Genomic DNA, 13207 nt, shown 5'->3' with positions numbered 1-13207 from the left:
ATCATTCCTGTTTCCATCTTCAAAGTTAACTTCCAGACATAAAGACATCAAAAAAATTCACCATGAAACCCAAGCAGAAGAGAACTCCTCAACTGAATCCATTTACTTGTTATGCTCCAGGAATACAATGCCCTGTGACAGCTCTGCAGGTGGTGTCCCATCTGTTGTTTATTCTATCAATCCTTAACCGTTTGGCTTTTTACTGAGCACCTACTATGTGCCAGGCCCTGATATAAGCCAGGAGTTCGTAACTACAAGCCCACAGAGCAATCAGCCCTAGTACCTGCTTTGTAAATAATTTACTGGAACATAGCCATATCCTCTCATTTACATATTGTGTTAAGACTGCTTTTTGGTAGAGCTAAGTAGCTGTGACAGAGATCATTTGGCCCATAGAGCCAAAAATTTTTTTTTTTATTATTTACAGAAAAATTGTGCTGACCCTGTTCCAGGTAAAAAGGATACAATGGTGACCAAGTGAAGCAAAGTCCCCACGTCTTTGGGTGCTCCTGTATAAAACACTGCACTGGGTGGACCCTATTTTAGGGGCAATCTGAGTTCACCCAGCGGATCACAGTCTGGGTTGCTGCTGGGACTTGCAAGGAAAAAGACCAGGTATGACAGGTGTGGAGAGAGATGGGTGAAAAGGAGATGGAGAGAGGAAATGTGGGGAGATTGGATTAGTTAATGTAGAAATAGGCTGGGACAGACAGGCTGTCAAGAGCCCCACCAAGGGGCACCCAAACCCATGGGTCAGGTGTCACATGTTTCAGAATCGCCTGGAACATCTTAAAACATGCAGATTACTGGCCCCCCACCCCAGGAATCTGAATCTGAGTCTCAGAGGCCAGACTGAGCCTCCATACTGTTCCCAGGGACCCCCAAGTGATTCTGCAGCATGCTTAAGTTGGAGAGCTGCCACCGGCTGAGCATTAGGTTTTAGTGAGTGGTTGAAGGCGCACCCAGCAGAGTCAAGGCCAGAGCCCACGCATAGCAAGTGAGAAGGGAAAAGAATTAGGGCACAGACACGCAGAGGTAGATGCAGTGAAAAGGCAGTTTATTGTCTATTAATACTGTACAGAGGAACAGAGAGAAGCTACAAGTACAGCATCAGTTGTTGCTGGCAGTGTGTGTTTTTTTTCTGAAGTCGGTTTTTGTTGTGTATTTTTTCATCTGAAGGAAACAGAACAGTCAAAGTACACTTCAGGTTACAAAGTACAGCAGCTAGCCCAGCAAGTCTAATTCAGAGTAAGCACAACAGGCTCCCACCCCCCCACCCCCACCAACCAACCACAAATGGGTGTATTTACAGAAATGTCACTCGCCCCGAGGGAGCTGCTAAAGCTGAAAATTCCATCGACAACCTACATTCACTGAAAAGCTGCATCAGACACAACATTTTCTGGAACCCCTGTATGATTTTTTGACTCTCCCAAATCAGGAGCTGGAGGAGGAGGAAAGAATGTTCCAGAACCCTGTGAAGGACAGAACTCTTCCCACTTGCCAGAATAGGATATCAGAGAATTAAGAGTTGGAGCAACATGCAGAACAGTGCAGATCAGCTATTGCCTGGTGGCCTCTTTGTATAGAAAGGCTTGTCATTGCAAAATTAAGTGACTGGATATCTCCTGCCCACCTAATCTCAAAACCGGTAGGTTTCCTGTTTTGATTAAATTGGCTCTCCCTAAGCACCTTCAGGCAATTGCATTTCAATTTTTGCTGTTGTCTCCATGACAGCAATATTCACAGAAGAGATTGAGCTGGCTTGTTGGAGGGATTCTGGTGATGAAGAAACAAACATTATTTGCATGGGAACCACAGGGGTTGTTTTTCTTGAAATGGAAGGAGCTCTCAGGACTTTGCCTTGATGTGAGGAGGATCCTGGGTTCCCGGGGTGGGGAAGAATGCTACCTTGGGTAGAGAGTCTAACCCAAGGTGGTGGGCAGACTCTGAGGTCTGACTTACTCCGTCAAAGAGTTGTAGGAACAGGAGTGGGCAAAGATCTTCATGAAACTGACTGTGATCAGATGAGAACTCAGAAATTTGGCAGAAAATTGGGACAAAAATTCAAGAACTCTAAAAATTCAGAAGCTCCTTCATGGATGATGGATAAAGACAATCTTTCCCATTTCTACTGAACTCTGAAAGAACGATTCAGCCTCAGTGATGTGAACAAGGCCAATGCCTGCTAAGTTATATCTTGCTGGTTTTTACATTTACATGTGGACTACAGATGGCCAGATGCTTCTGACCCACCATGTCATGTATATTACTCAAATGTGTCACTAAAAGTGGTCCCTTAACCATAAACATAGGAATTATTCATTAAATATGTAGAAGAGTTGGATTTTGGTAACTGCTAAAGTTGGCTTGCTTTAAAAAGAGCTATTTCCTTCCAAAAGATTGTAATGTATTATTCAAGGTGTAGACTAGAGAGCTGTCAAGCCACATAATGTGGTTTATCTAATGGCAGATATAGCAAGCTCAAACTTACAATCTTGGTCTACAATCTTGGAAACATGCAATGGCAGTGCAAGGGCAGGGTATGAGACCATTACCTGTGTCTCGAGATCTGGGATAGTAGTGCTGTAGAACTCACCAGAAAGTAACCTTAATGGAAGGGAGAAATAACTTAGTCGATCGAGGGTGTTTGCAAACTCAAGCTCCATAATGCATACAGATCTCATTATAAAAAATATTATTCCTCAAAAAAATACATAAATGTAAAATATTCCATTTCTATAGCCACTTCTTCTTCCCACCCGTATCCTGCTACTCATCTAGGCTACAATGAATAGACACACTCCTCGGCGATGGCTCCATTTGAGTCCATCTCTCTTGCTTTTTCTAGCTATGCAATTGTGCTTAAACTGTGCTTGCAGAGCCAAAGAGGGGGTCCACAAGTTCACCTCTCTCTCTCAGTGGGAAGGACTGTGAGGAAATGAGGGTGAGAGGTCTTGTCTTGTGCCCCATGGGCCTGCCCCAGGAATGTGAGTGTGATTTTGCAGACTCAGATGGAAACACAAAAACATGGTCAGTTGGTCATTGGTAGAAGGGCAGAGGTAAGGCCCAAGCTATGCCCTCTTCAGCCCCTCCGGGCCACACCTGCAAGGTTTTGCCTGAAGGCTCCTGTGATGGAATTCACAGCTCTGAAAAAGGCTGGGTTGGAGTGGGGAAGAGAATGTTGTGTGGATACAGCTTTGGAATACAACCTGTGTTTTTTTTGTTTGTTTGTTTTAAACAGGACAGAAATTGAGAACATAAACAGTGATGCTAAGGCAAACTATCAAATGGCACATCAGAACTCTTTTTTGTCATTCATTTTGTTGACATCACAAGGCAGATACATTCTGTAAACATATATGCTATACAGTACATTAACCAGAGGAAAACGAAAAGAAAGCCACCCTGTATTTCTTTTCTTTCTGTATTCTGTTCTTTCACATCAGAAGGACTGCCTAATGTCTAGGGAGAGTTGTATGGTTCGTGAGCTTTTGATAAAAAATGCAGTGAATTGCAAAAAAAAAAAAAAAAAAAAAAAGCCCCAGGTGACCACTAAGAGGCAATATGGGGAGAAGATGACCATTCACACCTCAACCTGTAGAAACTTAGAAAATAGTCACAAAGTATACAAAAGTTATTGATTTCAGAAAACATTTTGTTTTCCTGCTTAGTAAAAGAGAACATTGAAAAATTAATTTTTTTTACAAAAGTTAAGGCTGTCCAGATCTTTGACACAGAAAGTCCTGCGGTCCCCCAAATGACACAATTTCACACTGACAGCAAGCTTTCTGGGCAACAATTCCGACCTTCCGATGTTGCACAGGAGGGGAGAGGGGAAGCAGAGGCTGATATAAGCTAGATGAACATGCAGCTGAGAGAGCTGGTCTAAGGACTTCCCAGGGAAATTTCCCTTTGAAACTTTCCAAATATCATCTTTATTCTATACCTTTCTACGTTCAAACAAGAAGCATTTTTTATTGTTTAAATGGGAATTATATGAAGAAATTTGCTGAAGCTATAAAAATATAGACGCAAAATTGCACTGTGCTCCTAATTAGTGACTTTCCTTTTTTCCCTAGAAAATGCTGGAAGATTTTCCTGATAAGTCCAGAAGAAGGCTACCCAATGACGGCGAACAGGTAGCAGGAATCAAAGATTCCATCTTCCTCATTACTTTGAACTATTTTATGATACATACCAGCAACTCCAAGGTCTCGTTGTGTTTTTCTAACCAAGAGGACAAAGGGTACTTTTTGGTTCTATCCTCATCAGTAGAGTTCAATAGATGTTGTTTAAGAAATCGAGGAGCTTCCCAAAGATTGCATATTTATAAAATTTTGAAACCTATTCTTAAATATGCAGAGAATTCGTAGTTTTGATTACTAATGTGCATGATGCAGAAATACAACAGGAGACTGCCTGCCTTGGAATGGTTACTGTTGTAATCTAACATTGCAGGAAATGAAAAGACATCTACAAAAAGAGCGTTCATTAGCGAGTTGAACTTTCTGGTTGGTTCTGTGATGAACAGAGATGACTGAGTTTCTAGATCTTATGTTGGAACATTACTCAGTGCATTATCTCTGTTTTTAAATGGACAAGGTCAATGCTTTTTTAAAAGGAAGATGGGTATGGTAGTTTGATTTCTGCCTCTATCAACATATACTCTTTCCTCCTCTTTTGAGGACATTGATATTCATTGGTACATTGGCATTAAATAAATGGCAGTTTTCAATAATCCCTTGATATGAAATTCTGCAAGAAGTTAAGGAAAATAAGATGCTCCCATGTGACTCCAATGTTTTGTTCCAGAAATGATAACATATATCCAGGAAACTCTCTACGTATCATTTTCCCCCTTTTATAAAAATCTGACCCTAATAGAAATAAGATACTCTACTTGCATGTAGAGAAACACATTTATCACCAGAAAGCAAACTGGAGAAGATGGTTATTTGAAGCAAATACATGTATAATAACATTTCAAAAAGTAACTTAATAAAACAAATTAACTCTAGAATTTGAGTTTCCTAAAAGCCTTTGAATAATTTTTAAGATTGCTCAGGAGGTTTTAGGAAATTATGTTTTGGGTTTGTCCAAGAGGGAATTCCCTAGCTCTTTTCCTCTTGACCCCCGATATTAAGTGATATCACTGGACACTAGCAAATCACTTTTAGAGGCAATTATTTTTTGGTTATTAAGGAAAATAATATTATCATGGGTGAAAGAGGTACAAGGTAAAAAAAAATCCTTAAATTTTGTCTTAAAAATAAAACAAAACAAAAAAAGGAAGACAAAGAAAAAAAAGTCAAAGATACTAAGTCATCAAAAATTAATTAATTAATTCCCAGCACTAGGAATTAAACCCAAGGGCCCTTTACCAGGGTCTTGTGCATGCAAGGCAAGCACTATACCAACTGAGCTATATCCCCAGACCTCCAATCCTTTTTATTTTTATTTTTAGATAGCATGTCTCCAAATTGCTGAGGGTTTCCCTAAATTGCAGAGGTTGGTCTCAAATTTGCAATTCTCCTAAATCAGCCTCCAAAGTCTCTGGGATTATAGGTGTACACCAAGCATCCAGTTCCTCTTTTTATTTAAAAAGGGAGCTGATCCTAAAATTCTAAAAGAAAGCTCAGCTAAACATTAGTTTAATTGGGAATCATGGTTTTGGAGCTCTATTACTGATTCTTTAGTTAGTCTGGTTATGTAACCAAATACCCTGCATCCTTAAAGGGGGCCATACCATGCATAACACAATTTTCAGAGAGAGAATGTCAATAGCAGCAGGAAAGGCAGAATGCTTACAATCAGAACTCCATTTACATTTGCATCATTAAGAGGGTAACTTGCTGCTGTAGGTGGGATTGTAGGTCACATCCCGTAAAAGGGCTCGCCAAGCCTGCATCCCCCATTAAGACAGGAAAATCATAGAAAATAGACAAATATATAGATGCCATATTCAAACACACCTTCATTTACTGTGGCCACAAATAAATTTAAGAAAGGCAACACATCTTCCTGAAACCCATTAAATGATAAGCTTTAATCATAAAAGTATAGAGAGGTCTAATTCATAGAATTTGCCAGTCACAATTCCCCATAGCAAGTGATGAACGCGGGTGGATTATCACTGGTCTTTCTCATCTTAGGAGCTGTGTTGTAGGAAGGGGTGCAGACCGTTTTCTTCATGGGTAAATCATTCACTTAGGAAAAGGCAGATCGTTTCAGGGAGTCATCTACCCCCAAGACTGTTCATCAGAAAGAACTGGCTCTGCCATTCTATTCACTAACTGTGCTTTTTAACAACTTACATCGAACAGATTTAATCCCCAAGTGAGTAAAAAAGATAAAACTATGGCAAACCTTTAGATTGTTTCTTTCCTAAGTAAATTCTTAAAATAATAGATTGTCCAAAACATTAAAACCATTTTCTCCTTCTAGGGAAATAGGTTTATCGACTTTTTATTTTATTTAATATTGAAATATTTAAATGATCATTTCTTGAGGAAGATGAAATTCAGAGTAGTGAGACTTATAGACATTAAAACCAGGTTTCTAGATAATAGAGCAGTTTCACTCCATTGAAGCTACTTTGGTGAACCTGAGACTTAGAGATAATTCTCTCAGTTATCCAAAACAAAGCTGTGGAGGGAATCATTTTAGAAAGCAGAACTTAACTCCTTTGTTTTTTCCTTCCTTTACCTTTTTGTTTTTTTCTGTTTCCCTATTAGAGGTGAAATGAATCATTTTGTGCTCATTAAAAATTTAATTATTTGAGAAAAAATAACTGTGAGAAATTAAAAATGCCAGTTTTTCCTCTTCAATTGGAATAAATACAGTTACAAGCCAAGACATTTAAAAATAATAATTGATTTAGCACTGAGCCAACTAAATAGGACAAATTACATTTTCTGTAACACATCCTCAAGACTACCTTGATTTTTTTCTGAGCTCCTTTCTGCAGGAGTTAAGACTTTAAGTAATATGTCATGCTGTTTTTGAAGTCAGGTTCTATGGCAATATAGATAATTCTGTGAATGCTGTGCATGATGCTACAAGCATCTGGGCACATAACTTAAAGTGACGCTATCTTTTATTAAAATTAGGTAAATAATACACTTTTATTTAATTACTCTATTATTATTCTTTTTAAAATTCCTTCCCTTTGGTTTTACTATACATGCGGCTGTTCACTTTGAGGCAGCACTAAGAATTTATTTCAAGGACTCCATCACGTTCTAGATAAAAAGTATTCCTGATGTTCAGAATCTCCAGAAGTTTAAGAAACAGAGTTCTAAGGAGCTCAGTCAGTGTGCCTATGATGAATGAATTTAAGTACTTGACACTGAGAAGATAAGTCTTTCTTCATCTTTCAACTTTTTTTTTTTTTATAACATCTTAAAGAGGGTTTTTGAAGGGCAGGTAAACCTATATGTTGAAGTTACCTGAAACATTCTCATGGGAACAGAAAGAAAAGAGTACAGATGCAAGACTCGAATCAACCGGGCACAGGAGATGGACAGTTAATGCTGACAGCACCATCCTAGATGAAGTGGGAGCACGGAAGCAACCACTGTAGGTCAGAAAGACTGTTCTAGAAATGTGGTCACTGCAGAGATACTTCTCAAAATGATCCTCTCGTTGAAAGTAGATTAACATGATCAGAAAATATCCATGAAAAAGAAAAACAATATAAAAATTTACTTTTTTTTTTTTTTTTTAAAGAATAGAAACAAGGCTCATGGATTTGGCCTGTCTGAGCTTAGAGATCTCGACTGAGGCTTAGAACATTGGTCGTCTCATGTCCTTAGAAAATTTAAAATGGTGCTTCTTGTATAAAGGGTTCATCGGTTAAGCCATAGAAAGAGACACAGCTGCTGATGGGCAGTGGTTAGACTCAGGCCTATACTTCATCTGTGACACACACTGGGTTCTTTCCTTTCCCATGAACTTCGTTTCGGTTTTAACAGAAGGAAAGCCATAGACACACAATACTGTAATCTGGAAGCATACGTAAGGCAGCAAAAAGCATCACCCTAGAATGGACAGATTAAGGAAGGTCCACTTTTGACTACACTAGCAACCAGCTGGAGCCCACAGCATTTTGCCACATGAGACAGAAAAACAAGATCCACAGCGAGGGAGGCAGTGAGAAGTCAGGGACGTGGTGGCGTGTGTGTGTGACTATGTTAGAGGAACACTCTAGAAAAATGAAAGCCCCGGTGCCAATAGGTTCAATTCCAGTCAAGTAAATTAAGGCTACTAGATAATTGGCTGAGATGAAGAGTCCATTCCAATCGAGCAGAAAGGAACCGATTCACTCTCGAAGACACAAAAGAAAGGTTGAGAAGAAAAGCAAGTTCTTGGGAGGGAAAAAAATGGAGCACACACATGCACGTTGTTTCTCAGGTGAGAAGAAGGAAAAAAAAAATTAAGAGAGATCAAAGCAATCCAACTGCAAGGCAAGGCAGGTGTCTGCTCCCGGTTCACAGTATTGCAGTTAGTGGTGGAGTGAGGTCTATGTAAGTGGTGGAGAGTAGAGAGGCTGCCCAGAGGAAGAGGGAAGAAAGAAGTGGTCACATGACAACACAGCATTGACAGCGCTTTTTCTTTTGGGTACCTGGGGCTGGCTCTGTGGCCAGGCTCTCTTCCTTCCCTTCTGGGGACGAGGGTTCTGTGGTATCTGAGACCGGCCTCCCGGACACAAGCTCGGCTGCGTTCCCATCAATGGTGGACACGTCCGTCACTGTCTTCTCTCTCAATGACTTCTCATCGTCTTCGTCGATGAGGACCAACTCAGCCTTGATGGTTTCGTCGTAGCCTAGCACCTTTTTCGTCTCCTCTTCATCTTCGATATTTTGGTAGCCCATAAAAATCATGGTGACGGGCTGATCCAAGCTTGCTTCTGGCCCTTCCGTGCTGGGGGCTTGGGTCTGCTGCCCTGGGTTCCCAGGAGAGTGATCTTTCCTAGATTTATGGACCATTTCTAACTTGGCTTCTTTGCAGAGCATGTGTTCCTTGGGGTGGCCGAGGCTCCCGTCCGCAATCACAGTCCTTTCTGACACGTGGTCTCCTCTCAAGCTTGATTGTCCAGCCTTCTGAATAAGCTCTTCCACATCCTTTGCGCTTAATTTGTGCACTCCGTTTTCTACCACGGTGCCTCCCGAGTGCACCTCATACACTACTTTGGTACCATCATCATAGACTTTGACTCCTCTCTGATGGACCCCCTCTGGGCCAATGGTAGATGCAGAGAGAATCTTGGTCTCTCCTGTTTGTTTGTCTTTCTCCACATTAATTTCCATGGCGTACACAGCTTGAATGAAAACAAGAGAAAGGAAGTGCATGTTACAACAAAAAAAGCCAGTGATTGGTTAATTGCCAAACAGACAGAAAAAAAAAAAATGGCTCTGTGCCCTCTCTATTCTAACCGCCAAGCATCCTGAGTGTTAGAGTGAGGTGCACATCGTGGACAGAGGCGGTTACGTGTGCATTTTAACACAGCAGCTTAATGCACTGGGAAGACAGAAGTACACAGTTACTGTATCTCAATGACACTGAGACTTTCAAGGAAGAACTGATAAAATAAGTTCACACGAGACTTTAGATTTAGGCGGAAAGAATTACAGGAAGGCTGACAGCCCACACATTTACCTTGGTTGTGGGCTTCCCTAGGTTTACAGACAATCTAAAAGCCCTTGGTTAAGATGTGTCCCGGTTCCAAAACCTTAAATCTTTTGTCAACTCTTTCCTCAAGTGTTCTCATTTCCTGTTTTTTCCCCTCCTGCTTTTCTTTTCAAACCCAGGGACTTGCACGTGCTAGGCAAGGTCTCCACCACTGAGCCACATCTCTATCCCTCTCGATTTCCTTTTGCTATGAGGGTGAATATGCCCAGGCTTTTCTAGGAGAGACATGGATATCCTCTACTATGCTATAAAACAGGGTGTTTGCAAAAATTACAAGGTGTGAAGTTATTCATGTCACATGCTTTGTAAGTACTTCAGTCACTAGGGAGGTTTCCAAAACAAGAACTAGGAAAAGAATAAGACAGACGCAGTGGCGTCCTATGACACTACAGTCTAAGGATGAAATCGCAGAAGGCTCTTTCTTCTTCCATGTACACAGTGCCAAGTCCCTGCCATCCTGCCCCTTAATACCTTTTCTGTCGTATTCTTTCATGACCCAACATGAGACTCCTTTCCTCTTCCCTGGATTGTTGGAAGAACTTCCTACTGGGGAAGCGGACTCTCCAGTCTTGTCCCCTCCGACTCACCCCGCACCTGCTGCCAATCTGGTATTCCTGAGGATCAACTCTTTCCTGTCCTATAGACACTCTCAGGACACCTCATCCTTTCAAGTCCTTTCCCTCATAGGCTCCCTGTGAGGCACACTTTCTGGATGGGAGGAAGCTGGGTCCCAGGCCCACAGAGCCACCTGTGGGGGCCCTCTTTACCTGGATGATGCACTGACACGTCCGACTCAGCAGCCTCAACGTGATCCCACCTTCTCATGAAACTCTTCCACAGTCTTGGTGTTAAAACCCCCAGCACCACTACTCACTCCGTCTCTCAAGTCAGAGTCACACATGATTCACGTTTTCTTCCTAACTTCTCACCTCACAGCCAAACCATCACTGCAAGGGAGACCTGCTTCAGACCGCCCCTTGCATCTCCTCACCACCCCTTCCACGCCCCCACAGCCTCACCCCGCACGACAGCCTTCTTCCAGAGTTTCCTGACTCTTCTCTCTTCCACTGTCTCAGGGACAGTGGCTATTGCCAGAGAGCCAAAGGCAGCCTGGGGCCTCTTTCTGCATGACCAGAGGTTTTCACAGTTTTAAAAGGGAGGAGGAGGGTGGGGCGTGGAAGAGGGTGAGGAGGAGGGAAAGAAAAGGAAGAAAAAATATAAAGAATATGAGGAGGAGGAGGAGGAGGAGGAGGAGGAGGAGGAGGAGGGAGGAAAGGAAGAAAAAAAATATAAAGAATATGCAATAGAGATCCTATGAGGTCCACAAAGTCTAAAACATTGACCATCTGGCCATTTGTAGGAAAAGTTTGCCAAGCCTGTGCCATGCCTGTTCACCATCTTGCCCATGAAGTCACCTTACTGAGAAACCCTCTGCTGCTTCTTGTCAATAGAGGATAAACACCAAACTCCACCACTTGGCCAGCTCCCTTCAGAAGTGGCCTGCGACCTTCCTTTCTCGCCTGTCTCCCAGCCCTCTGTGCTCCACATACTCTGGCCACAATAAACCTCTCACTGTTCCCAGGACACAGCCCAGCATCCCCTGTGCCTGTTGTCCTTTGGCCTAGCCTGCCCCTTGTCCCTGTCCAATGGCAGACTTCTAGAGCCTTGCTTATCATGGTTTGAGTCCCCGCCTTTCTGAATATCTACCTGCTAAGAAGACCCAAACTATCTTTCCAAACATATATTCTATCACCCCCTTTTCCTTGAGCACAACCATGTAACACGTTTCCATATCTAGGTATTTCCTGTTTTTATGATTCCCTTCTGAAATGTCCTTCTTTTGACTTTCTACCCAACCAAATAGGACCCATTCATCAATGTCAAGGTCAACTGCCCCTCTCCCATGAGCTTTCTTGGGTCCTCCCATCTCTAAGTCATCCTTCTCTCCTTTAGATTCTCTGAACACCTTTTCTAAACTTATCTGAGGGCACTTAACAATTTCCACCCAGCAGTATAACTGTTTGTGGGAATGTTTTATCACCTTCATAGAGTTTTAGGATCCTTAAAAGTAAAGTTGCTGCCTGCCACCTTTCTATGACTGTCCCACTCTGCCAGCACCCACCTTAGAACCTTTTGTATAGAAGGTTCCAGACATTCACACCCATGAAACAAATGCTACTAACTAAAGAGTCTAATTTGATGGTCTTAACATAGTCACAAGTACTTTGTATAATAATATGACACCAATAAGAAGTTACATACAGTAATTAATGTTTAAACTGATTTTAAAAAACAGCAATGATATTGTTCTGTCTGCTTGCATAATAAGACAGTCTTTTAACAGTTCACACTTCACCAACAAGATTAAGGAGCAAAAGCCAATGCCCAATTTTCACCATTACTGCCTTAAATGTTTCACTTGTTTTGTATTAGGATTTTGAGTTTTCTCAAGTGACACAATGGAAGACCGGCCATTATTTGTCACTGAGGTACATGAGCTCACATACAAAGATTGTGATGTCAAAAGAAAAATTCATCTCAGTTATTTCCTGATTTTCCACATGATGCCATCAGGGAAGTGAAATATGAATTTAAAATTTTGCATGGTCTCCAAAAGCCTGTTATTGAAATATTACAGTTATATTAAAAAGCACAGTCTTGGGCCAAAATGTTCTATCCTACTACCATTAACACACTCAAGAGATATAGGTTGTCAGTTTGCAGGTACAATATTGAATTATCCCCAATCATCCAGAGACAGGTGAACAAAATGACGCATTGACCCACCATCAATACAAAATATAGAACAAAATATTTTTATTTTCGCATACGTATGTGAAGGATACAAATTATTAGCACGGAAATGTTTAGAAATGTCCCTCTTCCTTTGGTGCCAATGAGGACATGTTATTGTCGTTTCAATCCCTCCCCAACCCTCCAACCTCACTTTACCTTGTTCTGCTCCTAGAATCAGAGACTGGAAAGAACAAAGGTATGATGAGCTCTTTGCTAGGAAGGTTAAGTAGATCCACACATAAAGGGGTGAGGTAATGACGCAGCCACACCAATGAACCACATGTGACATGTTTTATTAGGGTTACATAGTGCATCTATGTTTACATGTTATGCATGTTTCTTTCAATATTTCTAGAATCTGAGTGTAGAATATTTTAAGCCTTTTAGCATACTTTTATAATAAGACAAATTTAAGATATGTTATGCAATAAAATTCAATATTCATATTTTTTCCCTCAGATAAAACACAAGCCTTTAAAGGAATCAGATTTTTAGCAGGTTCCTCAAGGATATGCTCCCAATTCCTTCCTGCACTTACTCTTGAACCCTTCAAGAATGTCTGGCTTACCCCAAGAACAATATTTGGTCCTCCTGGAGAATAACATGAGATGTTATTTAGACATTCAGAAAATTGCACAGGAGGTGTGAAGATTTATCTTAAATATATTCTGTATGAATAAGCACTTAGATTTTGCTTCAGTTCTCCAAAATGCACAAA

General features: G+C 41.1%; 1 protein-coding gene across 3 annotated transcripts in view; it reads right to left on the bottom strand.

Moving 5' to 3' along the window:
* Palm2akap2 (PALM2 and AKAP2 fusion) overlaps positions 1-13207 on the bottom strand; it is a 459101-nt gene that overhangs the window by 184937 nt on the left and 260957 nt on the right. For 2 of the 3 annotated variants that reach the window (XM_058581620.1, XM_058581621.1), the window contains one exon: positions 8627-9322. The exons of the other annotated variant lie outside the window; for it this stretch is intronic. In XM_058581620.1, the coding sequence (XP_058437603.1) occupies positions 8627-9322 (696 nt within the window). The remainder of the gene's footprint in view (positions 1-8626; positions 9323-13207) is intronic. 3 annotated transcript variants of the gene reach the window in all.

Source organism: Marmota monax, unplaced genomic scaffold, assembly GCF_021218885.2.
Source record: "Marmota monax isolate L192 unplaced genomic scaffold, Marmota_monax_Labrador192_F-V1.1 WCK01_AAM20220418_F8-fsc00020, whole genome shotgun sequence".
Classification (NCBI taxonomy): domain Eukaryota; kingdom Metazoa; phylum Chordata; class Mammalia; order Rodentia; family Sciuridae; genus Marmota; species Marmota monax.
Note: the sequence above shows the minus strand (reverse complement) of the source record. Positions and strands in the feature narration are given on the sequence as shown.